The sequence below is a fragment of the Drosophila simulans genome, chromosome 3R (assembly GCF_016746395.2).
Source record: "Drosophila simulans strain w501 chromosome 3R, Prin_Dsim_3.1, whole genome shotgun sequence".
NCBI lineage: Eukaryota > Metazoa > Arthropoda > Insecta > Diptera > Drosophilidae > Drosophila > Drosophila simulans.
Genome location: NC_052523.2, coordinates 9214420 through 9229183, shown reverse-complemented (window position 1 = coordinate 9229183; position 14764 = coordinate 9214420). Strand labels below are relative to the sequence as shown.

The following is a 14764-nucleotide window of genomic DNA, read 5'->3' as shown; positions in this document are numbered from 1 at the left end:
TAAATCGCCAGAAGCTTTCAAATCGTGTCTTCAAAATTATTTATAAAAAATTTAAAATATTTTTTTTTCTCAACTACATTTCTTAATTCCCACACGAATATTGGGGTGTCTTTTTATGCCAAGTAGTGTCCGCAATTATGTGCATTAAGCTCTAGGACGGCCCAAATGTTTAATTAATGAAACAATTAGCCGTAACGACGGTCACGCAGAGCCGGTGACACACAACATAAAACCAAAATGTGGATTTTGAAACATTTTCGAAAGAAAAGCTTTCTAGGTCATTTCAGCCGCGGTGTGCCCACATTACCATTACATAGGTTGGCACTCAGAAAGGTCAGAGTCTTCACCGGAGAGCAATAAAGACCAATAACCAATAGCATTAGGCACACTTTACACTTGGCTAAGATAAGCAGTGTCCTGGCCAAAAGCGCCAACTGTCCGAACATAAATTACATAAAGCATAAACGCAGCGACGTTTTCAATAGCGCCATTAAATTGGAGCAGAGAGTAGAAAAAAAGCAGCCGGGGAGCCTTTGATTTACACACAGATGTAGCAGATGCAAGTACAGTGCAACCGGTGCCAGCCTGCTCTTACCAACTCAACTCTCCGCGGATATGCGGCTCAGAAACGCTAACGTTAACGCTAACGCTAACGCTAGCGCCAACATTTGCGCATGCGCGGCGGCGCAGCGGATTCGATATAAAAGGCCCAAATTCAGCGGCAGCGCAGTTAGTTCGCCTTGGGCCTTGCCACAGTTAACCAAACGATCCCGAAACCGTAGCATTCAAGTGGAGCCGCCAGTTAATCGTCGACGGATTAGCACTAAGCCCTCGATTTTTGTGCGCAGGTGCAAACCCAATTAAACGGTGAACTGCAGTTTTCACGTCAATAACAGTCGCGAAAACCAACATAATTCGCAGCAATTTGCTCACCTCAGCGTGGAATTCGCGATTGCGCACTCCAAATTGGTGGATTGTAAATACGGTGTTTGAGTATCGCGAGGGAATACCCCTCCGCTGGATTCCCCCCTTCACCAAAGCCGTTGGCAATAAAAGTGAAAGAACTACATTGTATTCGCAAACAAACTGTTGATTAATCGTCTGGAGAAAGGATATTCGCTTCAAGCTACCGTAAGTACAAAAAGTGCGGTAACGCAACTTAATAGCCGCGAAAATACATGGCTATTACACAAAACCGTTTATAAACATAACCAGACCACAAAAATGCGTATCATCGATATTAAATTTCTGGGAATGTTTCGATTTCAAAAATTAAGTATTTATCGAGAAATCACCTAAAAATTTAATTGTTTGAAGCTAATCGATTATTTGCTAGTATAAAATTCTTTGTTTTGGAAAGCTGAAATACTTGTTCCACTTTTTGAGTTTAATAATAACAATAAAAACAGCAAGAAATAAACCAGATTTTTCAAATCAAATGTTAATGATTTGATCTACATTTTGAAAACCGCAATGTGCACAGCCAATTTTATTTGAATTAAAATTAGGACAACAGCAATAGCCTCGCATTATGTTGGATTACTTTAATGGATTAGAAAAGTTGATATCTAGTTTTATCTGCAATCTGATAATTATCAACTCATTAGTAACTAAGGGCCCAGTGGTCAACAAATTGCTAAAATAAAACCCAAGCCCAATAATTTAGAGTAATTACCTGTATTAAATTAAACGCCATAAATGATTGGCTGCCAATGTCAATTATTTGTATCTGCAAGCTGCAGCTTAACAACCTCAATTGCATAAATTACCTTAATTTGCTTAAAGAAAGGGCACCTGGTAATAAAACCACATTCGGATACCGTTCATGCAAATACATATTTCTGTTAACAGCTTTGGTTTTGAAACGAAATGAGGTTTTTAATTAATAGGCAATTATGAAGCACAATAGCTCCGCGTACTTAAAGCACATACCGGTTTGCAAAACTGCTCTAAATTACACATTTTAATATAGATTACGGTCAAGCGTTGTTTTTAAAACCACTCGAAGCCGTTGGCGGTAAACAAGTGACCCAAAGCGTTGCGTTGAAAGTAACAAATCTTTTAATTACAACCAAGACAATTATTTTGAGATCCAAAGCGGCGACCTTCAGGCTTCCATTGCGGGTCTTTCGACAAAGGTTTCCATTCAACTAAAAACCAAAAAATTAAAAAATAAAAAAAAAAACATTAAAACCAAAACCGAAAAACCACATTGATCGGCACCCGCAGTAGTGGCCTTTTGAATGCCTCGAATTGATTTCATTTTACTGCATTCTAGCCAAGTCCGGTGTTTTGATTCGGCTCGAGTACTTTGATATAAATCTCAGGCTCTTGACAGCTGAGATATATGCTCCATACTATGGACAATTCATTTTCCTTTCTTCTGGCCATTGAGCATTCACTGAGTTATTCAGCTAGAACATTTGAATCGATCATTCGAATCAGGTTTTCGATCGTCCGTGACTTATTACGTGGGCTTTACTTTCTCTATCGATCGGAATCTTTTAAGCCCGTTATGCAAACGCAGCCAATATTGTGGCGTATGGCGTATGCCTTAATACTTTCATATATTTCACTGCATCCGACGACTTGCCGCCATTCACCTGGTGGTCTTAAGTCTTGACGCTTATGCTGTTCGAACTGCCATTTAGCTGGAAACCCAGAAGTCATTTACGATCTTTGGGCCGCAGGTATGTAAATTTGCACAGGCGTCGCTGGCAGGTCTTGTTGTATCCGTCTTTGTCGGTCGATCTCACATAAAATTAATTTATTGTATAGGAAATAATGAGGCCTGCGCTTCGAGTCACGACACCGCCATCCAACATCCAACAATGGCAGATATTAGTTTTGGGAACTATCGGCTGAAAGACAAGAAACACCAGACTGTGCAACTGCCACCCATTCCAATTAGTTTAGTTGCACATAATTGACAGACATGCATAATTCACTTCTGGTGTTCAATCCAGCTAGTTAGACCGAGTTATCCAAGCTATACACACCCATACGTTCCAGAATTGCGTGAGCAAACTGTTGAACCACCCACTGAAGAAATAGAAACTCAAAAACTTGGCAAATTCCAAAGTGAATGAATTATATCACTATCCTAAACGATCACTTCACAGGTTGAAAGCCAGTTAAGACCAATATATCTATATCTATATCATCGAGCGACTAAAAATAACTGGAGTAATCTATGTATGTATGTAGCCACTGGTCACCTAGAGAAGTGGGCGTTTTTACGGACGTTGCACCCAATCTCGTGCATAAGTCGGCTTGCCAAATCGAAGGCGGTGTCTGAAATGGCTTGGACTCATGGCTCCATGGCAGACAGCCCGGCGTGTGCGCAGTCCACATGGCGGATTTATTGGCCCAAGAACCACAGAGCACTTGGCCAATTAATGCAATTACCTGAGCGAATTAAACAATAGCATAATTAATTAGCTGAGGTGCTTGTGGAATGTGGCTGATGACCACAGACTTTCAAAATACTTTGCCATTTACCACAGTCAGCCTTTATCACTATAATTATCAGCATATGGAGATCATAGTCATTTCTATAAGTTCTTGGTTGAGTTAAATTAGATTGTTTAAAAAGAATGTAACTGGTGGAAAAGTAATCTCTTGGATGTTTAAATAACACCAAATGATATGGTAAACTTCCTTATCGAATATTAAGTGTTTAACATTTATAGACGCTTAAGTAGCCAGCAACAAAAGCATTTAACGCGCTTGGCTAAATATTTAAATTCCTTTTGCATAACAGATTGGTAACGATTACACGCTTGGTAATGCCAGACGATTTTCGTGATTTCCATGACTCAATCCCCACTGCATTCGGCCAACATCGATTGATCCAATTGAGCCAAAACCCAAAGAAAGCGATTGTGTATTCGGGTCCAACCAGTTTTGCCAATTTCACCCGGGGTGCATAATGTTTACCTTCATTTCGGAGTGCATGTCGGTTTCAAAGTCAAGGTCTCCGTACTCCCCAAACCGACCAGCTTGCAACGGTCAACGGCAGCAGCAAGTAGCAAGTAGCAAGTGGCAAGTGGCCACATGGCCCGTCCATAATTGGCGTCCATTACCACTTTGGTTGATCCGCAGCCGATCGTCGGTTAGCTGATTCACGGGGCGTCTGTCACGACTTGTTCGTGAAACTCGAGATTGGCTTTCCCAGCTTCCTGCCATCGCAATCCTACACAGACGTAATAGTCATAATCCCTCGGCTAGAAGGTCGCGGACGATTAATGGGTCTGGGAAAATGTGATTCAATAAGGGCGGCGGTCTGTTGAATGATGATGGCGTGAAAGCATATCCAGAAAAACGAGCCGACATTGCAGTAACACAATTTTCGAGTGCGATACACTTTAATGAAGAAATTGTATCTCGCGTGCCGAACGGATTGTCTTCGCTGTTAACTTCCGTTTTCGAATAGCTCTTGCAAGAGTTTTCCCTGCTCTGGTTGGCATTGTATTATTGTATTGTCACTGCCGTACTTTGCGTGTTAACCGGACCATCGTAATTACATTAGTTTTAATTGCAGCGAGCCAATACAACTGCACTAAAATACAACAATATTCAACCAGGTAGCGGATCATAAAACATCTTGTCACCGCTGATTTCTTTGTTTTTCGCTTTACCATGCCGCGACACTGAGCTTAATTAGTCGAGCGGCTTGTCGCCACTTCGTTCATACAAGTGCGGCACACGTTCGGCTCATCATTTCACAGCCATCCGTCGACCAAAAAGGAAACTTGGAGCCTGTTGGCGTCGAGTTGATTAAAATGTTATGGCTACCAAATGCAGACAAGCAAATCTATTAGCAGCTAATAAAACAAGCTCGAAAAGCTAATTTTAGCTGTTTCCGTAGTGATTCAAATAGCTTTTCAATAGATTTTCACTCATTTAAACTAAATTTACTTTCACTGTTTAACTCTCAGATCATAAAGTTTGCAAGCCTTGTATAAAATGTTTCATAGTGTATAGTGACCTATACGATTCCATATTTATATTATATATCATATTCATTTACATAGTTCAACCAATGAGTTAATAAACCCATTGCGATCTTATCTGATCTGAATGCAGTCAATTAAATGTGATAATCCATTTAGCAACAGCAAAAGTGAGACGAACTCTTTGCGATTAGCAAACCAGAGTCGTACACTTACTTTTATGGGCTCGTATACTTTTATTGTGATATGAGTTTTCAGTTTTTCGTTAAAAACAATCTTAATTATGGAAAGAAGATCAAAAGCATAAGATACTCTGCAGCTTAAAGCCAGTAGCAACTGTTTAAGAAACGCGCTCGCCAAGAAAATTCTCAGCACTGTTATGTTTTATATGTAGTATAATTAAAAGTATAGCAAGCGGCATGAGACCCGGAGACCCACTGTGCCGGGGCATCGTTGGAGTCGTGATATGTCAGCCCGAGTGGCGAACGGGAAAGGCACAGGCGGCAAATATGTGTATATGTTTACTCGGATCAAGAACGTCGACTCGAGTTCGATTCGAGGCTTGTGGTTTTGTTTTTCGTTTTTAGCCTTTAATTGTAAATAAGCTGGCAAAAAATACAAAAACAGAAAGACAAATCACGCCGGGGGTCTGACTGCCATCGACCCATTGAGTCTAAAAGGTGATAACGTTGACTGCATCCAGTGGCTGACGCAGTTGGTTGGGTGCGAATGTGTGTGTGTATTTTACAAAATCAAATTCAGTGATTAAAACAGGGCAACATAATGGGCGTCTAGATGTTCAGCTTGACGTCTTGAACGTTCTTTAGGGCTTCAGAGTAGCGTGCCAGCACGGGTTCCACCTCCTCCTTGACGAACTCGCCCACCTGGTCGCTGGCGCGTCCAGTGAAGGTTTTCGCATCCAGTATGGTGTCCAGTTGCTCCAGGATGGGCGAAAAGTAAGGATCCTTGCGCACTCGATCCACGAGGTCGTTGTCCTTGCCATGCTGCTTCACCTGGGCTCCGGCCTCCTGGGACAGCACGCGAATCTTCTCGTGGCACACCTGGCGATCTCCTCCAGCCTTCACCATGGCCATGATAATATTCTCCGTAGACATGAAGGGCAGCTCCTGCGAAATGTGCCGTTCAATCACCTTCGGATAGACCACCAAACCCTGCGAGATGTTGAGCAGAGTGAGCAGAGCGGCATCCGCGGCCAGGAAGGCCTCGGATAGGGTCAACCTCCTGTTGGCAGAGTCATCTAGGGTGCGTTCCAGCCACTGGGTAGCATGTGTATTAGCAGCACTGCTGAACAAGGTGATGAGGTGACGTGCCAGAGCGCAACAACGCTCGGAGCGCATAGGGTTCCTCTTGTACGGCATGGCCGAGGAGCCAATCTGCGTGCTCTCAAAGGGTTCCTCCAGCTCCTTCCGAGAGGCGAGGATGCGCAGATCGGAGCACATCTTGTGGATGGTGGTGCCGAGGCTGGCAAGCGCGGCCACGATCTCCACATCCACCTTTCGGGAGTATGTTTGTCCGGTTACCGCATAGGCCTTCTTAAAGCCAGCCAGTTCGGTGACCAACAGATCCAGCTGCTTCACCTTCTCGCCATCCCCATTGAAGAGTTGCAGGAACGAGGCCTGGGTGCCAGTAGTTCCCTTGACTCCTCGGAAGCGCAGATCCTCCAAACAGCGGGACAGCGCCCGTTCGTCCATGATCAGATCCTGAATCCACAGGCACGCCCTCTTGCCCACCGTGGTCAACTGCGCGGGCTGGAGATGGGTGAATCCTAACGTGGGCTGATCCTTGTAGCTCTGGGCAAACTGACTGAGACGAGCTATCACGCTGGCGACCCGTGGGAGGAGCAGTTTAAGAGCGTCCCTCAGTACAATCAGATCAGTGTTGTCGCCCACATAGCACGAGGTTGCTCCCAAATGGATCACCGGCGCAGCAGAGGGACACTGTTTGGCAAAGACGTGGACGTGCGCCATTACGTCGTGGCGCGTAAGTCGCTCCTCGGCGGCGGCCGCCTCAAAGTCGATGTTGCTGATCTGGAGCTCCATCTCGGCAATCTGGGCATCGCTAATCTCCAATCCCAGCCTGCTTTCAGCCTTCGCCAGCCACACCCACAACCGGCGCCAGGTTGAGAACTTGTTCTGGTCGCTAAAGAGGAACTGCATCTCTTTGCTGGCGTACCGGGTGCTCAGCGGCGACTTGTAGCCCTCGTAGTTGCTAGCCATTTTTTCGGTATACTATGTAGGAGATTATGGACTATAAATCACAAAAACACTGGGCTAATAGTGCGTAATTACAAGCGAAGAGTCGGAAAACAACTGTTGCTTAATTGAGCGATATTCTCACATGTGCCGGGGCAGTGTGACCGACTTGCGATAGGGCGATATGAAATACCACATGCACGCACTAATATACCAAGTACTAAATGGACCGTTATATTTGTATTCAAAAAGCGAAACCGGAAATGAACTAATACGAATTTATTCAAATTAAGGAATCCTAAAATAGGAGTTCTAAATAAAAAGCTTTTTGCGGCATAAATATAATATTTTTCCATACAAGTTCTAGGATAAATTAAAAATAATTTTCAAGCGATTTAACCTTGCCATTATTATACAATTAAATCATATTATTTACGATATCTTTAGCTGTTAGCTTTATGATTTAAGTTGGCGGAAAGAACATACATTCTACAAAGTTTATGTGGTAGCCAATGTTTTGGTTATTTAAAGCCAAAACCAAAAGTCAATAAAAATCTGCTTAGTATTGACTCACGATTATTGGGCTATACGATTAAATAACAACGTCATAAAAACTAGAAATAAAGTCAACATCCATAACCAGATAGCAATAAATCAAAAACACAAGAAATAAATAGCTTTAAAAAACGAACTAGTTTTTAACATCAAGAGCTCTGTAGACAAAAATGCAAAAATCCAACTGACCATAAGATAAAAATCAGATCTCAACGTTTGTCACCGTAGTCATATTAATGGACAGGCCGTAAAAAGTAATTAAAATCGAAAAATGTCAAGCACTTTGTGGACAATTTTAATTTGCATTAGCCAGAGCCAAAACATACACATAATGACCAGCCAAAAATAGTGACCACTTGGAACAGAACTGGTTCGACGAAATCGGTGCAGTACAGTTAAGAATCAATTAGTGCATCGCATCTAAGGCGATTGCAAATTGCATTTGGCATGTGTGAAAATATCCAAATAGCTTCCAAATTCAGAAGCCTGAAAAATTCACTGGCCAAATGTCCAAGCTCCAAGATTTCCAAGAGCGTGGGTCTGGGCACGAGATCTCGATCTGTATCTCGATTTGTATTTCAATCTGTACTCAATACACCAGAGATCTTGTGATCTAACTTATGTTTCGTAAATCACCAGTGCCTTTCGGCTATGAAATTGCATATTGACGGCACTCTGACAAAATGCTGTCATTGGCTTGCATAAATTGTGATTTGAAACGACATATATTTTGTAATTAACGCGCGGATTTCTCGAGTTGCGAAACTTGGGATCCCGTACAAAAAAAAATAAAGAAATACCAGAGCAGTTGTAGCTTCTGATGGGTACCGGTCCCATATTCCAGTTTTGGGTGCCCGACGCTTGGGACACTTTCCTTTTAAATGGCCATTTCAATTAGTGCTTGTTACTGTATCGGTCGGACAAATCGGAATGTCCTCGATTTGTGTGCACGCCACGTAGCCGCGTTTTTCATACCTATACCTCCGCCAAAAACAAGCGATTGCAATGATGTTGTCGCTCTCCGGTTATAGAGCAGGTCTTATATGGTATATAGTTGGCCATAGCCAGCCAATAAATCAATCACGGCATCACCAGGCGTCCCATGCACTATTTTACACTTTAATGATCACCAAATAGCTCGGGATATGAATTCGTTTTTAATTAGAAGTCGTTAAAGTCGTAAAAAATTTGCTCGCGTTGGCCAATTTCGTCACTCGATCTGGCCAAAACCTGCCACGCCTTCTATGAAAGCTCATATATGGGTGCACATGCACCATTTAAGTGCATGGCTGCATAACGTATGGTCTATGTCAATCATGAAATTAGCCAAAGATAAAAAAGTGTACAGACATGACCAAAACAAATCGAGCCCTTTCCGCTCAAATGACGTAACTTTTCCATTGGCCTTTTGATGTCGTGTGGTTGAACAGTCCATAACTCATTATTTGGTATGCGCCCAAAGCTTTGGGAAAGTCAATCAAAACCGAATCATAAATCAATGTTCGCAGCCATTTAAATTGTAAAGCAAACTAGTTTCAAAATTAAAGTGCGCGTAAAATATGTTAATGCTGTGGAAAGATCGTTAGGTTAGTCTAGCCAATTCTTTTGGTATACAATTTACGTCAGGCAGTAATAACTCAATTGTTGTGAAATTTGGGATTGAAGCTATTTATCTTTAGAAGTTGTAGTAAAATTGAATAAAAAGAGTTAGTGGAGTTAAGGTAAGTAGGAAAACAAATTCGGTATTGAGGCAGTGTATTTCATATTTGACCAAGGATATTTCTCAATCAGAAGTTTTGCGGTGTCTAGAGCCTAGTCTCTGAATTTTGACGGACTTATCAAAGACACTAGAATAATTCTATTTATTCTAGTGTCTTTGGACTTATGTTTGTATGACATATTAAGTTAAGTGGAAATGGACATAACGAAAACTCCAACGAAAGATAGCAAACATAAACAAAGAACGACGTACATATAAGTTTTGTTTTAAAACTATACTAAATATTGCATTGCTAAAACTAAAAACTAAAAACTAAAACTAAAACTTCCATTGCAGAGTAATGTCGATTTATAAGGTTTTTTATTTTGTCAAGTATTAAACATTTAATTAATTCACTCATTTTGCTGTCTTACAACTTTTGTGATCGTTAAATTGATTTACATCAAATATTCTTTAACAAAGTGGAGCAATATTTGCTCTTCAAGAACGCGGCGCGCTTAAATTATATGCATGTATTCATTTTTTAGAAAGGGACTGCATGGCAAATTAGAATATAATAAGGCGACCAAACGATTCTTGTGACCATTATAGCCACGACAAGTCCGTCTACGTCAAAGCGGTTCGCAGATCTCCCCGATCTTTCAGAGATTTCCTTGCGTTCTGCTACAGATTTCACCGATAGCCAACATCAGATATACATATGTCTGTTTTATGTCCCAGCCATTCGTGTCTAGTACTTCTCATTAAGGCTGAGACCAACAATGTTGATGACGGCCCTGACCAACGGCTGCTGTTTAATGTGCTAACTTGCATATGGATTGGATTGGATTGCCTTGGCGTGTCCGCCTGAGACTGCAATTCAAATTTAAGTCGAGACTCGAATGCAGCGCTCTTTTCTATTGACAGGCGGCGATGTTGGCGTTGTGGTTTTAAATCCAGCCAATCATCGGTTCCAATCACCCGTTGACCCAATTCGAATTTAGAAGCCCCAGAGATGCACTCAGAAAAACATAGGAAACCACTTAGTTCTATTACAAAGTACTGATGTGCATCATTTTATTTTGAAAAATTTAATTATGGGTTAAAAATAGCACTACAAATATTAAATTAATAATATATCAGTTTAAAGCCTATGAACTGTCAACATAGCTGATGCCCCCATGGGTAGTTCGTATTATATATGATTTATTTAGACGGAGCTTTGCAACTAATTATAAAAAATGCATTATCAACAAATTGGCTGGCTTAATGAATAGATGTATTAATTGGGCACATTGACTCCCAGTGTAGGCGTGGGTTTCCCGGATAGGGCCACCGCCAATCGCCCGATCAATTTGGATCCATGGTCCAGGAAAGTGTAAGACTCATGGCACGAACTCGAATTGTTGTCTGGTCCATTGTTCTGCACGGCATGCAATTAAAACATTGACAGAGGGGCTGCCTTTGTTTTATTTTCTGTAGTTTCTGGTGGCGGCGGATGCCGATGGATGCGGATTTGCATGCAGCAGCCAGCTGCTGGCCTTTTGTGGAAAAGGTTGGGAATGAGTTGGCTTAGTAGTCGGCAGAACGGGGCCGCAGACAAATTCATTATGTAAAGCTAACCATTACTGTCGATTCGGTCTGTTTACATAAGTAGCCTGCAAATTGGTCAAATATGCCGATGCCATGAAACAATTATGAGACTTTTCACGCTTTTGCGCGCCTTGAGCACACGAATCTGCATCTGAATTGCATTCATTGTGCTCAGATTTAAGCTCGGGGTTGGGTTTGGTGTTCGGTGTTCGGTGTTTAAAGTATGGGGTTTAGGCCGAATACCATATAGTACACATAATACCCAGATAGCCGGGTCTGAGCAATGAACATGTTCGTACTAAAATGTCGCAATAAATAATAATGAATGCGCACCAAAACGGTGATGAAACCTGTTGTGACCATATGTGAGCCAAAGGAGCCGGAGTCCAGATCGATCGGCTGCCGCAAAAAAATGCAAAACGTTCCAGTTGTAGTTCACTTGCCGTCTGCAGCCGGCGAACATGAAATGTGTCCAATGTGTCCAACGTGTCCGAGTCGGTAGTGTTGGCTTCACGTATCAGTCGCTGGGAGATACATACAATGTATGCTCTTTTGGCCACTTGCAGGTGCCTCTGCAAAAAATTCGGTTTTTATGTGGGTTACCATACCAGCACCACTAATGCTGCTGATTGTGTTAGGAGTGCTAACAACTTTTTCCCATGTAGTTCAGGATGCCATATCCATAGATTGTAGATGGCCGTAAATGGCGGAGACCTTGGTCTGCAGTATTCATGATTAATGTGTCTTATTTTGAACAGGAAAAGCAAATTCCTTAAGTCTGCATTAAGTATTCATGTATTTAAATGATTTAATCTTAATTACAGATGATTAGGGCACGAGATCTTCTGCTCTTGGCCCTCTTGGGATTCATCTCCAGTGCACTTGGCCTAAAAGTTTCCTCTGGCTACCACATAGTCCACAATCAACCGCAATCATCTTTTCCCAACTATCATGGCTTTAGTTACCTCCAAGGCTCAGCTCCATATGTGATTGGGTAAGTTTTTTGGAATATTTTTTCTTATATGCTCTTATGTAAGCCAATAACTTTTAGGAACAGCCTGCCTACCTCTCCGGCTCCACAAAATCCGTTTTCATCGCCTGCCAGTCCGCCGGTTTCAGCTTATGGTTACAGTTTTCCCACTGCTGGCAGGGTGTCATGTGCTGCTCCTCCGGCAATTTGCGAAAAAACTGCCTACCGCACTTTGGACGGATCCTGCAATCACTTGGAGCAACCTGGCTTAGGAGTGGCTAATTCCAAGTAATTTATCTTAAATATTATTAAGCTATGCAGGTGTTTATATGCCTATGTTCTTACTAGGTATGGTCGCCTGCTGACTCCTAAATATGCCGACGGCATTTCGGCACCCACCAGATCCGTGACAGGAGATGAGCTGCCCAGTGCTCGTCTTGTTTCCCTGGTGGCTTTCGGTGAACAGGATGTACCCGATCCGGAGTTCACGCTGCACAACATGCAGTGGGGCCAGATCATGACCCACGATATGAGCATGCAGGCTGGTGGCACTCAGTCCAGTAAGTACTACATCTCCAATTAGAAATATTTCTGGATAAAGTCGCTTGATTATCCAACAGAAAAGCATCCCACACGTTGTTGCACCGACGATGGCCGTCTAATTGGCCTGGACACCGCTCACAAGACCTGTTTCGCCATTATTGTGCCACCGCACGATCCGGCTTACTCCCAAGTGGGCACTGAGTGCCTCAACTTTGTGCGCACTCTGACGGATCGGGACTCGAACTGCCAATACCACGGTGGCCCGGCGGAGCAGCTGACGGTGGTCACCTCGTACTTGGATCTCTCGCTGGTATATGGCAATTCCATTCAACAGAACAGCGATATCCGTGAGTTCCAAGGAGGCCGGATGATTGTGGAGGAACGTAACGGAGCCAAGTGGCTGCCGCTCTCTCGAAATGTGACCGGCGATTGTGATGCCGTTGATGCCAGTGAGGTGTGCTACCGCTCCGGAGACGTGAGGGTCAACCAGAATCCGGGCCTGGCCATTCTCCAGACGATCCTGCTGCGTGAACACAATCGCATTGCAGACGCCCTGTCGGCTCTGAATCCCCACTACGATGATCGCACGCTGTTCCAGGAGGCGCGAAAGATCAACATTGCCCAGTATCAGCAGATCAGTTACTACGAATGGCTGCCCATCTTCTTGGGAGGCGAGAACATGCTGAAGAACCAGTTGATCTATAAGGCTCCATCCGGAAGCTACATCAACGATTTCAATCCCAACATTGATCCATCGGTGCTGAATGAGCACGCGACGGGCGCTTTCAGATACTTCCATTCCCAGATTGAAGGTCGTTTGGAGTAAGTGCCTATTTACTATTATGGGTTAAGAAGATATATTTATTTTTAATATTTTTGTGCAGTCTTCTGTCCGAGTTGCGTCAAGTTCTCGGCTCCCTGACCCTCAGCGACTGGTTCAACCGTCCCGGTATTATTGAGGTGGGAGATAACTTTGATTCCCTGACCCGAGGACATGCCACGCAGCCCGAGGAGCTAACTGATATCAACTTTGACCGACAGGTGGGTACACAAATAACAGAATGAGAACACCTTTCTAACCTCTCAACCTTTCCTGGCTCAGATCAAGCACTTCCTGTTCAGAAGAAACATGCCCTTCGGTTCCGATCTGCGTTCCCTGGACATTCAACGTAATCGCGATCACGGTCTGGCCTCCTACAATGACATGCGGGAATTCTGTGGACTGAGACGTGCTCACTCGTGGGAGGGATACGGTGATCTAATCAGTCCACCAATTCTGGAGAAACTAAAGTCGCTGTACCCGAGCCACGAGGACGTGGACCTGACTGTGGGCGCTTCCTTGGAGGCGCATGTGGCCGGAGCTTTGGCTGGACCCACCTTCCTGTGCATCCTCACGGAACAGTTCTACAGAACCAGGGTGGGCGATCGTTTCTTCTTCGAAAACGGAGACAAGCTCACTGGATTTACTCCCGGTAAAAACAGCATTTCTTCTCTGACTAATTAAAATATTCATTTAATAATGTCTAATTTCGTAGATCAACTGGAGGAGCTGAGGAAGGCCAGTATGGCCCGTTTGCTGTGCGACAATGGCAACCACATTTCATCCATGCAGCCCGAAGCTTTCCGAACTGTTTCCCATTCGTAAGTTCAAATTGATGAAATGGGTTTTTCTGAAAGTTACTGAGCTCTGAAATTACAGGAATCCGATTATGCCGTGCTCAAATATTCCACAAGTCGACCTCACCAAATGGATTGATCAAAAGCCATATGCCACTGTAGATCCGTCTCACTACGGAAAGAAGTAATCCCCTGCTGTGGGATCTATGCTTAACTAGTTGAATACAAAATACCTTTAGCTTAATCAGTAAAATAAACGTAAATGCGAAGCCCCTTCCCCCCCTTGTATGATAATGTCCCAAACTGATGTACAGAAATAAAGCCCTTACCATTTAAAAAATCAACTTTACTTTTCCCTGACCTATAATCTTTGTAAGGTTTCATGGGAATGAAAAGAAGTCAAGGGCAAATCCCAATACCATCCAGACCCGACCCCTTCTTATGCAATAGGTACGGATAATGAACCGCCGGGTCCGAAAACCTTTACACTTTCGTTGACTTTGGGATAGCTCCGATTCATCGGGGTTAATCATATGGAGACGCGCGACCGAGGTGTGAACAAGTTGATAGAAACGGCCAATTAAGAGACAAAACTCTTTTTTCTGCCGTTTTTGAATCA

The 14764-nt window shown here is 43.2% G+C and overlaps 2 protein-coding genes across 2 annotated transcripts; one reads left to right on the top strand and one right to left on the bottom strand.

Moving 5' to 3' along the window:
* The first annotated feature begins 719 nt into the window (after positions 1-719).
* On the top strand, positions 720-14485 carry LOC6727760 (peroxidase). The gene is made up of 9 exons (XM_016175479.3): positions 720-1131; positions 11840-12009; positions 12067-12273; positions 12334-12545; positions 12606-13350; positions 13413-13569; positions 13631-14000; positions 14064-14169; positions 14228-14485. The coding sequence occupies exons 2-9, from the start codon at positions 11840-11842 to the stop codon at positions 14331-14333; spliced, it is 2073 nt and encodes a 690-aa protein (XP_016034337.1). The 5' UTR covers positions 720-1131; the 3' UTR covers positions 14334-14485.
* LOC6727761 (adenylosuccinate lyase) lies at positions 5524-7345 on the bottom strand. Its single transcript, XM_002103087.4, has one exon. The coding sequence runs from the start codon at positions 7190-7192 to the stop codon at positions 5747-5749; it is 1446 nt and encodes a 481-aa protein (XP_002103123.1). The 5' UTR covers positions 7193-7345; the 3' UTR covers positions 5524-5746.
* Positions 14486-14764: the final 279 nt, after the last annotated feature.